The sequence below is a fragment of the Euprymna scolopes genome, chromosome 12 (assembly GCF_053919585.1).
Source record: "Euprymna scolopes isolate OS-2025 chromosome 12, ASM5391958v1, whole genome shotgun sequence".
Lineage (NCBI taxonomy): Eukaryota > Metazoa > Mollusca > Cephalopoda > Sepiida > Sepiolidae > Euprymna > Euprymna scolopes.
The window spans coordinates 151,887,799-151,905,111 of record NC_136493.1 but is presented as its reverse complement, the minus strand read 5'-3'; the positions used below and the strand labels follow the sequence as shown (position 1 = coordinate 151,905,111).

General features: G+C 34.1%; 1 protein-coding gene across 1 annotated transcript in view; it reads right to left on the bottom strand.

Annotated features, from left to right (window-relative positions):
* Nucleotides 1-10,958, bottom strand: part of LOC145291558 (protein white-like) — a 302,163-nt gene extending 291,205 nt beyond the window's left edge. Inside the window, exon 1 of the mRNA XM_080137621.1 lies at nt 10,450-10,958. Coding sequence (XP_079993747.1) covers nt 10,450-10,720 — 271 coding nt within the window. The 5' untranslated portion in view covers nt 10,721-10,958. The remainder of the gene's footprint in view (nt 1-10,449) is intronic.
* Nucleotides 10,959-17,313: the final 6,355 nt, after the last annotated feature.

The window sequence follows — 17,313 nt, the reverse complement described above, 5'->3', positions numbered from 1 at the left end:
TTGTTTTATCGTTATTTTCATGGCAGGTGCTCGTCTGAGCTCCAATCCCTCGTCCCCTCTCACCAATCTTTCACGAGAAACACCCATCTGGCTGATACTATTGTCAATAATTTTCCCCACTCCTTATCTGTGCCTAAATCCAAATGTAGATTTCATGAGCAAATCTTCTTTCTCAGAACTGCACGCCAGTGGAACTCTCTGCCGCTTACCTGTTTCCCACCTGACTACAACTTGGATGTCTTCAAGTCCAACATAAACAAACTCCTGACAAACCGCTCCCTTAAGTAAGACTCTATCAAAACCCCCAATACTAATGATTACTACAATACTATCTCATTGATTACTGTACATGCAATAACCCTTATCCCTGAGTAGCCTTCGGGTCTAGATAAGTGGTGACCCCCATGTAAAAAAAAGAAAAAAATGTATGTTTGCATGTGTGCCTAAAACTTTCGACATTATTTTAAATAAGCTCCTGACAAAGGATAAATGCTTTTGCATGCTTTATTTCCTTTATGGGAAATGTCTTTACATAATGTTCTATTGTTAAAGTGTTTTTTATTCAATAAGTCTGAAGAAAGGCTAGTTATGTGAAAATTTTCAAATGCGATAATGTTTGAATTTGTCCAATTAGTCTTAAAACAATTGTAACTAACAATGAAATACACTTTTTGTTGCTATCAATTTTTTTTTTTTTTTTGAAGTCTTGGTTTTTGTTAATACAGTATATGAATGCTCAATTACGAAATATGATAATTTTGTAGCTTACAATTTAAGTCATCTCTTTTTGGGCTTAAAATTCATTGGTATATGAAGATTTACTGAATTATACAAACACAGTGAAATTCGGTATATTACAAACAAGTATATGGGTGTGTGTGTGTGTGTGTGTGTGTGTGTGTGTGTGTGCGTGCGTGCGTGCGTGTGTGTGTGTGTGTGTGTGTGTGTGTGTGTGTGTGTGTGTGTGTATTTTTGGTCCTAAATTAATTGGAATCTACCTACAATGTGGATTTATTAAACACACTCGGACACTAACCACAATATACCACTGTACAAGGATTACCACAACACCCGGATACCATAAATTCATATCCTTTCGTTGTATCTACTCTTGTTTCATCTATTTTCTCTATCTATGCCCCCTAAAAAGATGCAATTAATTTTAAATATATTTTCTTTGTGCTAAATAACAATATTATTTCGAATTAGATCTAACATTTGCGAATGACTTTTCCTCTGAGGAGATGAGCATACATCAAAAATCCATGGGTTAAGGAAAAAATCTGAATTGTATTCTTTATTCAAACAATAAATTTCTGTTCTGAAAACTGAAATATATACATATATATATATATATATATATATATATATATATATATATATATATATATATATACGTAAATTGAATAAAATCACAACCTACATGAATAGAAATTCACCTATTTTGGCGTTAAGCTCTTACAGCTGTTTCGTGAAAGGATGGACAATTACCTCTCGTCCATAGAACTGTAAATCTTCCATCCAGTCACTCCTCAGAGCCGCTTACAACTATTCCCAACAAGTTTTTCAATCCGTTGTGAACACGTTTATTTTTTCCTCCATATTAAATGAAGCTCATATTTATACTTAGTTTTTAGTTTCGTACAACCCTTACAGTCAAGAATATCTTCCTATAACTTAGTTTTTAGTCTATTTTGGGGGCACTATTTTAAATGAGTCTCACTTTTTAAGGATATTCTAATTTAATTTTAGCTTTTATTTAGATTTCATTCAAAATGGCAGCGACTTTGAAATGGAGAGCCTCGTTTTCAATTTGAAGGAGGGGCACCTGAGCATTCTGTGTTAACAATTTAAGAGTGTTCCGTCAACGTAAGGAATATTTATAAACATATTTTAATGTTTTCCGTTATTTTGTGCTTGAGGAATATTCGGGTACGTCTGCTAGTGCATATATATATATATATATATATATATATATATAATTTGATTAGTTTTTTTGGAAAAAGAATTCCAGCAGAGTGCTCAATTAAAAGGAAAATCCAAATTTTAAGAGCGTACTTATATTTTGTGTACAGAGACGAATATTGGCTGAAGAGAGCTCGATAAGGATACCTTAAACGGGCCTTATTATCGGGCTTGAAATCGACGGTACCAATGACCTGTCTCAACTAACAACTTTCTGTACACAAAATATATATATATATATATATATATATATATATATATATATATATATACACTAGCAGACGTACCCGTCGTTGACTGGGTTCAAAAACAGCCTACAGAAAATGGACTGTGATTGATGAAAGTATGATAGTTTATGAAAAGGAGGGGGTTGTAAAGAGATAGGTTTTGATACTCAAAAATTTTACCCTAAGCAAAATATGATGAAAGTAAAGATAATTTTCGCGAAAATATATTTTTTATATCAACTTTGTTTCCATTTGTAGCCAAGTGTGACCAACAAAATGATGTTTCCTTACAAAGAGAAAATGTTATATACATAATAATATAAATATACAAGAAATAAATGTTACTATAGTCAATAAAAGTTACTTTTATGGTAGAAAAGTTCATTGGTTTGTATTTTTAAGTAGTTTTTAAAAAAAGTTTTTTTATTATTCACGAACCGGTTTAAAAAAAAATCAAAATGGCAGCGACTTTGAAATGGAGAGCCTCGTTTTCAATTTGAAGGAGGGGCACCTGAGCATTCTGTGCTAACAATTTAAGAGAGTTCCGTCAACGTAAGGAATATTTATAAACATATTTTAATGTTTTCCGTTATTTTGTGCTTGAGGAATATTCGATTATGGCATGTGTAGTTTATATAAAAATTCATTTAAGTAGTTATCGCTTCAAATTTCGTTTTAATTTCGGTTCGCTGAACTTATTTCAAGTAAAGAGCATTAAAAACTATTTCAAAACAAAAAAAAAACATGAACTGAACTTTTATTGACATTTATTTCTTGTATATTTATTTTTTCGGGTAGTCGTTTGTTGTCTTTTCTTCTAAACACTCTTACTAAATAATATCGACGAAATATCGAAAAACAAAGAAGCAAAAACAGTTTTGAAAAATAATGAAGCTTTACTTACTTTAGTAAAATAATCCGAAACAGCAAAATGGGATATTAAAAAAGTAAACACGTAATTACTTTAGTTTTTAAGGCAAAGAATCGATATAAATATGAATAAGAAGAAAAATGCCCCCTTTCAAGCAGAACAACTTCATTTCAGTTTTACAGTATTGAACAGTGTAGTATTGCACCGTCGGATTCAGGGTTGTACTATTGTAATGTAAAGAACACGCAGAAAGGGTTGTAATCAACTGAATTCCTTCTAGACCATAAAAAAAGTTTAAACAGATATATAAATAAAAATAAAAAGGTTATGTAAATGTTTTTAAAAAGACACGTAATCATGTACGTAGGATATTTTCTTTCTTTTGACACGATAACAAGTAACGTTCTTATTTTTTATTATTTATCTATTTTCAAAATTGTGCCACGTGCAAGTGAAGAAGGAAAAACAGAGAATTTGTGTCGAGTATTGTCTAAAGTTCCGACTTTTTTTTTGGCTTTCACTTTAATAAGAACGTGAATTTATGAGGTGAATTTATTCGACATAATATGATTCAACTAAAAAGAAATAAATAAAACTAACGTAAATTAAGATTAAAGTTAAGGTGCTATTGTGGACCCTCACCCCTTTTAAAAACCTTGTTAAACTTTGTGATATATTTCCATTCTATGGAGGCCAGGCGCGAACGAACACCCAATAATTTTATTATACCATATTTCTTCAAACCGAAACATAATTATCAAAGTATACTTACGCAAATGGATATGAAAAGTCTTTGTTAAAGTTTGTGCTATATTTCCATGGAGTACAGGCGCGAATGCAGACCCCACAATTTTATTATACCATCCCTATTTAAGTTGAAACATACTTATCAAAGTATTCTTATGTACATCTATATCAAAAACCTTTGTAAACGTTTTTTTTTTTCTTTTTTTTTCCATACTTTGGGGGGGGGGGCAAGGCGCGAATGCAGACCCCACAATTTTTATGAACCACTGTTCTGCCAGATCAAACATACCCATTCCTGATCCTCGATACATCTTCTATCAGTATATGTAATCAGTTTTTTAAAATAGTCAATCATATAGGAGCCTATTCGTTACTAGACACACACACACACATACACACACACAGACGTTCAGCTTTATATATATATATATATATATATATATATATATATATATATATATATATATATATAGTAGAATGTTTTTCTTAGGACGGGTAAACAAAATTAGTTTAAAATTTTAATGTGTTTTTCTTCCTTTGGAGTGGTGATATGATCATATGCCCCCCGCCCCACATCTCAAATAGTATTGTTTACAAAAAATATGAATAATCTGATCACGTTACTAACTCTGTTACCTACATTACTTTTGGATTTTACGAAACAGATACATATTATTTACGCTCACGAGGGCGTGGATCTTTTTTTAAAACGTATGACTTAACGTAACACAAAAATTATGTAACGCAATTCTTTTCTTTTTTATCTAAATTATTTTAAAGCGTTTTGAGTGCAAATTTGGTGGGCACACTCTCTAAATGGTACCGTTTACAAAAAATATAATAATTTGCTTGCGTTACTCTCTCTCTCTCTCTCTCTCTCTCTCTCTCTCTCTGTTAATATATATTAGAGTGTCTGTTTGTTGGGGGTACCCAGGTTTCGTCAATGTGATCATCCTGGATGCAGGATAAAATTCGACTGATCATCGCAAACCGCATTTGTATGTCTACTTTTGTTATCGAAGATTCTGTTTTCATGCTCTCCTTTTAGACACCATAAAATATAGTATTTAAATAAAAGTGGTTTACATACACACGCGCGCGCACACACACACACACACACATACACATGCACACCAACAGCTTCTGTAAACTTGAAGTAAATATAAATATTAATATGTATACATAGTAATCCCAACCAAATAAAAAGCTCAATACAACCAAGATAAGAAATAGAGCTTGTTATAGAAGAACACAGATTTAAGGCTGTAAAAATATATTTTATATGAATTTATTGTTCGATGCTCAAATAAGAAATATTAAAATTTACTTAATCCGTGATGCTTCAAAGAAATGCGTTCTTCTCATCAGAGAAAAAGTATTAGCAAATGAATATTATAGTGAGTTTGCTTTAATTGAAGCAGCATTAAATGAAAGCTAGTCATAAAATGAAACATTAAAAAATCATAAAAGGGTAAATTAAAAGTCAAGGATTAAAAAAAAAGAAATGAAAATTATTATATGAATTTTCGAGATAGGCTCATCTGCTAGAGAAAAAGTCATTAGCAAATATTAGATCTTAATTCGAAAAAATTTTTGCTATTTAACACATAAAAGAAAATATATTTAAAAATTAATTATATCTGTTTAGGGGGTATAGATAAAGAAAAAATAGATTAAATAATAGTAGATACAATGAAAGGATATGGATTGGTTGGTTGGTTGTTTTTGTTTTACGGCATATCAACCCTTTTCGGGTTATTTAATGCCGAATCCAGTGATTTTGAAGAATTTTTTTTTTAATAGAATATTTTTGTTGTTTTCAAGTCGGTTTCTATTTATAATATATAAAAGTATTATCCAGACGAAATGATGACAGGAAACAATATTCCCAGAAGAAGAATCCGGAATTAAACTGTTGACATTGTGAAATTTCAATAAATATCTTTTTTGAGTATTTTGTCGAACAATAAATTCATGTAAAATATATGTTTATATTCTTAAATTGTGTTCTTATATATATATGCATACATATATAAATTCGTATTTCTGTCTGTTTGTTTGTTTGTTTGCTTGTTCACAATTTGATTAATATATAAAAAAACGTGTCTTACTTTAATCTTTCATTTATTTCTATATATAGTATGATACATGCAAAAATATACAATTAAGAGATCACCTTATTTGCATATGACATTAAGAAAAATCGATTTTACTAAATAGCGGTATTTTAGTTAATGTTTTTTATCTAAAGAATTATTTTAAGTATTCTATTTAAAATTGTTATTTAATAAATTTTAAACAACAATTATATTGATAATATATTTAATTTAATTTATTTTGGAATTAATATTTCCAACACCGACCTTTCTTTTAAACTTTTTTTAGAGTTATTTTCTCCTAGATGCTATGCATGAAAAAAAAAACCTTCACCAAATATCATTTGGTAATTTCATTAAGTTTCTAGCTGGAAAAATAATTCCGTGTAGATGGAAAAATGTTTGGCTTTTATTGTTTTTTATTAGATATTAAAAAAAAACACTGACGGAAAAAACTAAAAAGATTTCATTTGTTTGTTTTATTTTATTCCTTAAACGGGGCGTCGTTTAATACCTAAACGAATGAAGATCTACTCACCAATTTCTAAATTCCACAATTTACACTTTTTTTCTTTTTTCGCGTTAATTTCATCGATTACAAACTTCATTTTCTAATTAAAAAGGTAACTTTATACGACGTGACCCAGCGGCGTTTAACCCCTAAAAAAATGGAGATCTACTTTTTTTCAGCCTAATGCATTTAAACAGCCTTTATAAATATTATGAGAATTTTGAAAAAAAAAATTAACATATCAGAGTGGGGGATCACTTTTCTATATAAATTTAACGTAAAATGCGCACCCACTTTTTGGCCACCAAGCGTTAAACGAGACATGTCACCTCTAGCATTTTTTCAAGTTTGGCGATTGAGGGAAAGGGCAAAATTTGACGAATAGAATTTGTTTTTTTTCTGGTGGGGGGGAGGGCGGGAATTACATTGGAAACATAAAATAACGATAAATTTAATTATTTTTATGAGACCATTCTCTACTTTCATCTAACAATTTAATAAACAAAACAAACCCCAAAATATGACAAATTCAATTTTTTTATGGGGGGGGATTACATTAGAAACATAAAACGCCAAATAAAAAGCAAATCGAAAAGCCCCCCTAAAAGAAGCAAATCGAAAATTTCCTTTATTTAAAAAAAAAAAAAAAGCTAGTAAAAAAAGTTCCCTTACAAAAAATAAAGGTAAATTATTTGACAGACAAAAAATTTATAAAACTATTTATTTTTATATAAAACATTATTAGACCCAAAGGCTGAAACAGAACAAAAAAATTAATTTTTATGTTTTTTTTATCATTTTTTATTAGACTAAATGTGCACGCCTTACACGTTTAAAAATTGGCCTTTTTCAGGTTTGACATATTGGCTTTTTTAAGGCCAAATTTGGCCTTTTTTGCGCTCTTTCATTACAAAAAAAAAATAAGGCCGCCAAAAACATAGTTCATGAAAGAGCTTAAAAAGGCCAATCTGCCAAGCCTTAGAAAGGCCAAATTTTAAAAACAATATAGCGGCCTTAAATAATAAATATAAATGACAATAAAATAATAAAAATGAAATTTTTTCTGGTTTTATTTCAGTCTTTCGGTCTAACAATGTGTTTTATGTAAAAATAAATAGTTTTTATATTGCTTTTAGTCTGGCAAATAATTTACGCCGCTAAACTACACATTTACCAAAATATAAAAAATAAACGCACGCATTAATGTTTATAAACGTTATTTTTTTAGGTTTAGAAAACCGTGAGTTTTCTTAGGACAGTGATCCCTTCTGCCGAAATATCTGGTGGAGAGGATATCAGATACTTCTTTTTGGGGGGGCGATTACATTTACATGTTTTTATTTGTTCTTTTAGTTATTAAATTGTTGTGGGGGTATCAATGTTACCCCTGATGAAAATGATCAGTATACCAGGCGCGTTTCAAATGGAACTTCATGTCAACCCAGGCAACGCCAGGTACCCATGCTATTATATATATATATATATATATATATATATATATATATATATATATATATATACTAGCATTTCAGCCCGGCGATGCCCGGGTGTTTGGATGTGTATGTTGAGCAAAAAAAAAAAAAAAGGGGTAGTAGGAAGGCAGGCTCGAACCCGTACCGCAAAGGAGGAAAAGAACGGGGTAAAATCTAACGTTTATGCTGTTACGACCACCGCCAAACTGGAAGCAACATTTTTTAAAATTAAGGCTAGACAATTCTAAAGGAGAGGATAACTTTCAAAAATACCGTCGAAAAAAGTGCCCCCCCCTTTAGAAAAGTTCCTAGTCGAAGGGAAAGATAGCCAATTTTTCCATATTTGTCGTATGAAAGGTCGAACTTTAAAACGATACTGATCTTGATAAAATCCTCGCTTCTATTGAAAGTTTAAGGCAGACACGCAAACAGATATACATACATACATTTATATATTAGTAACTAAAAATTTTCGACCCAAACTGATGAAAAAGCTTGCTCTATCTCTGAATACCCTTTATGTAAAATTTCAAATATTCAGACCAGAAATTGTCTGAGTAATTTGGAAGAGACCGCAGAGGTCAATTTTATTTTAACTTTGATCCCTATTATGACCCCTTAACATTTATTGTTTTGGGCTCAAATCAAGTTATTAAGTTACATCCATGTCCAATGAATCTATATCTAAAATTTCAAGTGTGTAGACCCAAAATTGTTGGAGGAGTTTGGTAGAGTTCTCAAAGGTCAAATCGTTGAACTTTGACCCCTTAATCGACAAATTTCTGGCCGAAAACCGATCACATCGATTTTCCCAAATCTCAGTAACCTGTATATCAAGTTTCGAGTCTGTAGACTAAAAATTGATAAAGTTATTGCGTAGGGAAATGTACACAGACACACAGATACTTTCTCTTTTACAGGCATCACCACATTATCAAGGCCAAGAGCCCACTCGAGGATAGGGGTTAAAGAGTGTACAGTAGGCACCGCCAAAAATGGCCGAAAAATCAAGTTGTTGTTGTTTTTTAAAACGAAATTACATTTATTAAAATCCATTATTTCTGAGTAACTTTTTTTCCAGAAAGATAAAACCCTGAATTTTATCATATAGAAAGCAGAATAATGTAAAACTTTTTCTACTATTTTTAATTAAATTTTAAATGTTAAATTTTCCCCAAAAGTTAACAATTGGCGTTTTTTGTTTTGCCCAAAAAACATACATAAATAGTTAAAAAAAAAAAAAAAAAAAAAAAAAAAAAAAAGAAGGTTTTTGAAAGAATTAATTTTTTATTTCTTGTCTAACTAAGATTTAGGGTGGTTTTCTATGAGAATATGCAAAAATATTATAATATAAGTACCTGGATTTCAAATAATTCCACTTATTCATATAGGCAACCAGTTACTTCGAGTCGATTTGATTATTGTTTACATTTGTACTTGATAAAAAGCAAATTACGGAAGACCAAAAAGCCAAAAAAAAACTTATTTTTCAGTGACGAAAATTTCAATGTATTATTAACGCTGAGGCTGGCCAGTACCAGATGGGTGACCATTTGTATGAGTTTGGTTTTTAATGTGTATGTGTGTGGGGACCAGGCCGAAGCCGCTGAATAATATATCTCGGCGGCCTCGGCTAGGCTCTCCAAAATGGGGAGGGGGGCAATTTAAAGCAGAATAAAAAAAATTATTTCAGCGCGTTTGGTCCGCCGTAGTCGAAAGGCGGCAACCGTTTCCAAACTTGATCGAAAAAATAATGATATTTTTAACACAAAGGGCACAATATTTATCGAATTTTTTTTTTTTTATTATCGATTCTTCAAAGCATGCCCTGTTTAATAATGGTCATGCATTATTCAGCTCGCTAAAAAGAAATTGTTAATTTATTTATTAAAGATTTTAAAATGGCTTTTTTCGTATAAATATTAAAAAAAAAATTTTTTTTGTTTTGTTTTGCTTGACTTAAATTAATTATTTTACTTAACATATTCACCGAATTTCACAGTTCAAAACTCAAAAACGGGATAATTAAACACAATCGAAGTTCTGATATTCAGACATCAAAATAAGGTAGGCAAACAAGTTTTTTTTTTTTTAATCTATAATCCCGTCCCTTACAACAACATATGTTTTGTTCAGTTTCAGATGATTATTTTAAGCATATTTGGAACCTCCTCAAAACAAGGGGGGGGTTGTAAGCAAAAAAAAAAAAATATATATATATATATAAATATTGTTTATGAAAAATAAGTACACTGTTATAAAGTTCATTCTTCTCTTAATAATCGCTGAAAATTTCGTATTGATTGGATAATTAACTGATTTTTGGTAGATTTTTAAAAAGACGGTCCGTCAAAAAGTACTTTCCTACTCCCCCCCCCCCCCCCAGTTTTGGCGGTGCCTAGTGTACAGTAGAAATTGGGCAATATAGTAATCAATTCGGTAAATTTGTTGACTTATATGGAACGGCTCATCAAGAACTTGTTTACGTTAGACTTGAAGACCCACACACACACACACCTATAAATTTTGGGGTGTATATGAATAAATGACTTGCACTTACCGTTTTTCAAAATGTGTTCCCGTGTATTATTTTCCCGATTGCAACAGGTTCCGCCTCTCGGGATTGTATATACATCTATGTTATTCCAAGCTAACGTCATTGCCCGGGTTTTTTTTAAGTTCAAGAAACTTTGCCCCTCATAATCAAGGGAGTTGTCGTCAAAAGCAACATTGCTGACCCCAGCATTTCCCTCATCAGACCCTGATATCGTATAGATACGCTCATCCTTTTTCGACACAATCGTCTTGTGTATCGTCTCGACACCGTTCATTTTTCAACTGTGTGTGTGTGTGTGTGTGTGTGTGTGTGTGTTTTGTTTGTTTTGTTTTTTGTTTTTTTTCTTTTCTTTTTTGTTTTTTTTTTTTAAATTAAAATCAGTAATGCGTCGTTTTCAAATCGAGGGAAATGAGTCGAAACACCTTTACAACTAAAGCGAAAACAAGTCTAACTTTTCCTCCTGCTTTACAAACAAAAGAATGTTACGTTTCAACCTTGTTTCTGGTCGGTGTGACTGACGGTCATTCATTGGGCCTTTATTGCCGGCGTTCTTTGCGTGTTACATAAGCGTTATATAAGTTGTTTTAATAACACATGTTTTTTTTTCTTTTTCTTTTTTTTTTCTCTCTCTCTCTCTCTCTCTTTTTGTTTTCTAACATGAATCATTCTTATCAGCACTGAATTGATATTAGCTACTGACCCCACTTAGTTGCTTCCAACTACATCAAACATGTAGCCTAAGAGCGCAAAGTGAGGTGAGCCAACTTACCCGAGAAGGATACTTTGTTCAGGTACAAAAATAACCGAGAACTGGCTCGTTGTTATTTCCAATAAGAACGCACCCGCACCAGGCGATCAACAATAATCGATCCAAATATTGAGGTAATGCCTAGAACTGTATAAAAATGTGTCCGAGAAGGTGGTGTAAGCTAGCTTGCTCCGGGTTGGGGCACTCTGTTCAGTAACAAAAATAGCCGGGAATTGACCCGTTAGTATTCCCCGGTAGGAGCGCCCGTCAACAAAACACACTCCTTCCAAATGCCGAGATAATGCTTGGGAGAATTGTTTAATTCTCTTCCACTGCAAGAACTTAGACACCAGAGTTGGAAAGTGGGATTGAGAAATCAGCGCCTCCGAGGAGGGGTAGTCTGACCTGAAAAAAAAGTATCTGAACCTGAACAGTCCCGTCGGCATTCTCCGGTAAGGGCACCTCAAGCGATTAACAATAACCTAACTGCTTCTCAAAGAGATAAGGCAATGCCTGGGAGGGTGAACCTCCTAGAACTGAACTGCACAGAACTAAACTCCCACCACAAAATTAATCTCTTTTGATGGGGGGGGGGCGAAGACAAAGATCCCTCCTGGAGTGAACCTGTGTATCACAACCTCCTAGGACTAAGCCATATCTCATTTCGACAACGAAACGGTCAGTGTTTGTTGGGAATAACAAAAATCGAAAAATCGAATTTCAACAAAAAGCAATGTTTATCTACTTAATTGCCATGTCGAAATTAGTAACATATTACAACATTACATAAAACATTTATTTTCACGATCCGCCATTATTATTTTGAAATGTAACTTAAATAAGAGAAGTAACTCATAGTTTGAAATCTGTTTATTATTTAAGTTAAGTATAACTTGCAATTTTTTTCGAAAGCAATTTTCATTAATAATTAATTTTCTACTTGGTCATTTTCCGTAATTTTTGGATATGTTACTAATTTCGACATTACAATTAAGTAGATAACGTTGCTTCTAATTCAAACTCAATTTTTTTCGATTTTCGTTATTATTCCGAATAAGCATCGAAATGTCTGATGGATCAAGTCAGGCTCTAAGTGCTCGAACGGTTATCGACTTTGGCTTTATTCGTAAAAATGAACATTGTTCTAAACATCGAACATGCGCAAGTCATTAAGTGCAGAACTAATTTTGTAAACTTGATCGCTCACCCCAATCAACATCGGGATATTTTTTTCTTCTCTTTGTTTTACGGAGAGATGAATTAATCACTGATGTTACATGTATAAACAATATGTTGGGAAATTTATCCTCCAAGACCTAACAAAAAAAGATGTCACGTGGACGTGGTCAGAGGCACAGCAATCGGCTTTCAAGACAGTCAAAGATATGATATGCAAAAGCACCAGCACCAGTGAGTGCTCTCTTACTAGAACCCACTTAAAGAACTCACACTTGAGAATGATGCATGTGAGTATGGGTTGGGAGCAGCAGCCCTGATCCAAGAAGGGCAACCAGTTGCCTATGCAAGCCGTTCCCTATCGAACATCGAAGGAAGATACGCCCAAATTGAAAAGAGATGCTTGCAGTGGTATATGGTCTGGAAAAATTTCACCATTACACGCATGGAAGGAAAGTGAATGTCCTCACTGACCATAAACCACTTGTGGCGATCTGCCAGAAGCCACTAGCGAAAGCACCTAAACGACTCCAAAACTTGCTGCTACGGGCGCAACAGTATGATTTCTCTATCAGATAGAAGCCAGGGAAAGAAATCCCATTAGCAGACACTCTCTCACGTGCGCCCATAGACAAACCAAAAAGGTTGACTGGTCGGTCGTACGAAGTTGAAAATGCAAGCGGACAACGATACCGCCGCAACCGTCGTTTCATACGCCAAACAATGCAACCAAAACACTCTTTCCCATACACCAACCAAGAGGCACCATCTACAACCACTCTGAGATAGAAAGACTCACCCCAGACAATGCAACAAATAGACAAAATGAGATGGAAACACCAGCAGATCAACAAGACCCAAACGAGAGAACAATATCACCAATACAGACAAGATCGGGCAGAGTCATAAGAAAGCCTGTCAGATATTGTGAATGATCTACCTGAATTTTGAAAAGGACACACTTCCTCTTTTCCCCTGTAAGGAGGGAGATGTTACGTGTATAAACAATACCCCCCCTTTAGGTGTAACTCTCCTAGTAGAGGTACACTTCCCCTACTTACCTCCCTTGGCCGGCATAACTCACCTTGGTGTGGGGGTCTGTAAGATAGCCATTATGGAGAATAAACTACAATATGAATCTTGTCCCTAGCATCCGTGTCTGTTGTCCATATTATATGCATGTCTACACACATAACAACTGAGACTAAATGTCGGGAACATGTGAAGAATGTCACTAGTCGCATAGAATTGATAGTGACCGATTTTATGACTCTGGTAAAAATAGAAAAGAAGAAGAGTTGACTCTATTGGTAGCTTTCGGGTAAGATATTTAAAAGAATTTGAACTTAATGGAAATTATACCTGTGTTAAGAAATATGCAAGCAACTTAAAAACAAAAAATTAGAAAACAAAAAAAAAACAAAAAAAAACAAGCGAAGCAATGGTCCCCCCGTGAATGCACAGTGAACGAGGCATAAAAAAATGTCTACGTTCAGCATTCCTCCTCCCATTTAGCCCCAAAAGTCCCTAGGGGACGTCAAATCGTGGTGAAAATGAACAAACGGTTTAGTGTTAGGCCTCCACATATGTAAAATTGAGTTCTGCACTATACAGAAAAAAAGAAATGACTAAGTTCACCATTTGCCCCCACCCCATTTAGCCCCAAAAGTCCCCAAGGCCTTAAAACATTTAAATTTGAGTTCAGTACCATGCAAAACTGCTAAATAGACATACACAGAAAATTTTGGACAAATATGGTAAAATAGTTGCAAAAATAAAATTTTTTATTAGCCCTAAAAGAGCCTCTGGGGCATCTCGCTGCCCTAATCCCTACATAGTACCCCAGTAGATGTTTCCCCTGATAGTAGCCCCCTACACCAAAGTGGCAATGTGCCTTGTTTGGGGTGAAAATGTAATAAAAATAATAAAAAAAAAAAAAAACACCCAGGAGTTATCGCGAAGTATAGACAAAGAAAATTATATAGAAATCAGTCGGATACAACTTTTCAGAAAGGTTTATAAAGATTCAAAGCATCAGTTTTTTTTTTTAATAAGCAAACAAGTGTCAATTTTAACCATATTAACCCAAAAGGCAACCCCCGGGGGGGGGGGCAACCGGAGTTTTCTCGTAAAATCTGTCCTGTTACTTTTTTACTCATATCATGTTTAATGCTTGTGCACAATTTCAAAAAATTTCAGGGCGTAGTTATTGAGAAAAGTGCGAACAGACGAACGGACGAACGGACAAGGGTGAATTTATAGGTCCACCCTCCTTTTGTCGGGGGACCAAAAACAGCTCAAAATAAAGAAACCTTTTTCATTTTATCATCATCATCGTCATCGTCATCGTCATCATCATCATCAGCAGCAGCAGCAGTAGTAGTAGTAGTAGTAGTAGTAGTAGTAGTAGTAGTAGTAGTAGTGTCTAAATGGGATTGTGCTTTTATTTATATTTTGTTCGTGGCGTTTCTGACGCGATGAACGCATAAATGTACCATTAGCACGGAAACTATTTAATGATACCAATCATTTGTAATATATAAAAAGGGTTGGGTATCTGTCTGTCTGTCCGGCTAAAAAGTCGAAAATTATACAAAACTGATCCAAAAAAGTTTGTACATTTTTTTATATTCTTCTTATATCCTTTACATCGGCTAAAATCCAGGGATGTCCCATAGGCACTTCCAAACGAATGTGAAGAATTCTGAAAAAAGGAACGCATGATCCCGTGACGTCAGACTTGTGTTAACTATACGAACTATGGAAAAGCAGAAGCGACTTAATGGTTTTTTTAAATCTTTGTTTATCTTCTTCAAACTGCAATTAATTAATCTTTGTTATAATTTTGTTGGGCTTTAAGATTTACACAGCTTAATGATTAATAATATTTTAAACATTTGTATATTAAATATGAAATACGGTTTTACGAGTGTTCATCTAGTTACTTACCAGCTCCCATACTTTTGTTTGGTAAAAAGAGACAACTTAGATATCGTAAAGGGTTCAGTAAATCTTTAATTTTTGTGCCATAATATTTTTATTGGTTTTAATCTGGCGATAAAATAGCTGGCAAGAGCCATGTTTATATTAAAATTTAATATTAAAAAATATATTTAAATACAATTAATTAAAAATCTATGTTGTAACGGAACATTTTGAAATAATATAATTTTAATCGTTTTAATCTTTTAAAAATTAATTGATTTTTAAGAAGTTTATTTTTCTTTGCAATTCAACTGATAATAGTATATATTAATTCGAAAAAACGCTATTTAAAAAAAAGCATAATATGTGCGAGCCTTTTCTAGTCTCGCACAAAAACACACATTCATATTTCAAGCTATGTCATATGCATACGCGCACACAAACATACGCGCCCACGTCCACACACGTACATATATTCACATTCACGTATATATACACACACGCTAACGTATACACATGTACTGCTCTTTTGGTGAACAACAGATGTCCCCTGGAAAACCCAATAAGAATTCCCACAATAGACTTACTCCAACAACAACCACCAACTTTACCATCAGAACCCATCCAAATATCCCAGCACATGCCCAGCTCTCCTGGAACTCCTGCGCCACTGGAGTCTCTGCATGACATGACACCTGCCTTCACAAACTCTCTGCTGGAAACCCCAAAAACACCAACACAGGAATCTACATCACCTACCAGGATACCACCACCTGCATCACCGCCACAATCACATAGACACTCACCACCATCATTTGTACTCCCAGAAGCAGATGATGAACAGTTAACTTTGGAGGAGGAGCTCAGCAACACAATTGAGGAGGTGAAGTTTATGAGAATGAAGGACAGACCACGTTTGTCCAAGATCCAAACAGCTGGAAGAGCAAAGACTGTTATAGCCAAAGTTAACATCGCTCTCAAGAGGCTAATTCAAACAACAGTAATGCTCACAGAACTCAACACTATCACATATGCAGCTGGCCTCTATATTGACAGCAAAATTAACCTTCGAACATTCAATCACAATCATCGAATAGGGCCCAGAGTCTCTAGACAAACAGCTCACTGGAAGACCAAGCTGCAAAAACAACTGAACCTCTGCAGGAAAGAACTAAGCCAAATAAAACAGTTCCTTGCAAATCCCTCGATACAGGGTCGACTTAAGACCACCATCAAAAAACTATGTACCAAATACCACCATGAGAAAATTGAGGGATTACATAATACAGCTAGGGAGTTGGAAGGAAAAATACCAGCACTTTCCCAGAGAATTAAAAACCAGGAGAACAAGATCAACTCCCAGATTCAAAATAGGCAGTTTAAAACAAACCAAAGGACTTTTTACAGGCAGCTGATAAGGGACACCATTACTGTAGATAGTCCACCTGCAGAGGAAGCCCTGGAACACTACTGGAGACCTCTATTTGAAACAGAAGGTAAATATAATCAAGAGGCCCAGTGGATTGAAGATATTATTAGGTCCAATGAAACTAAGCCTCAGATGCCAGAACCAGTCATAACTCCTGGTATGATAACAAGAAAACTGGCACAATTATCCAACCACAAAGCACCTGGCATCGACAATGTCCAAAACTTTTGGCTGAAGCAATTGACTGCACTCCACCCCCACTACAGTGATTGCTTCAGCAGGATGCTAAGAGATGAAGAAGCAACACCACCCTGGCTGACAGAGGGGGACACCAGCCTCATACCAAAGACCAAGGAGACACAACGGCCAAATAAATACAGGCCAATATGCTGCCTTACAACTACCTACAAGATTTTCACTGGTCTGATAGCCGATGGTATATATGACCATCTATCTTCTGGGACCTACCTTGAAAAAGAGCAGACAGGGTGCAGAAGAAAATGCCTCGGTACCAAAGACCAGCTATTAATCAACAAGACCGTCCTAGAAGACTGTAGGAAGAGACACAAAAACCTGAGCATGGCATGGA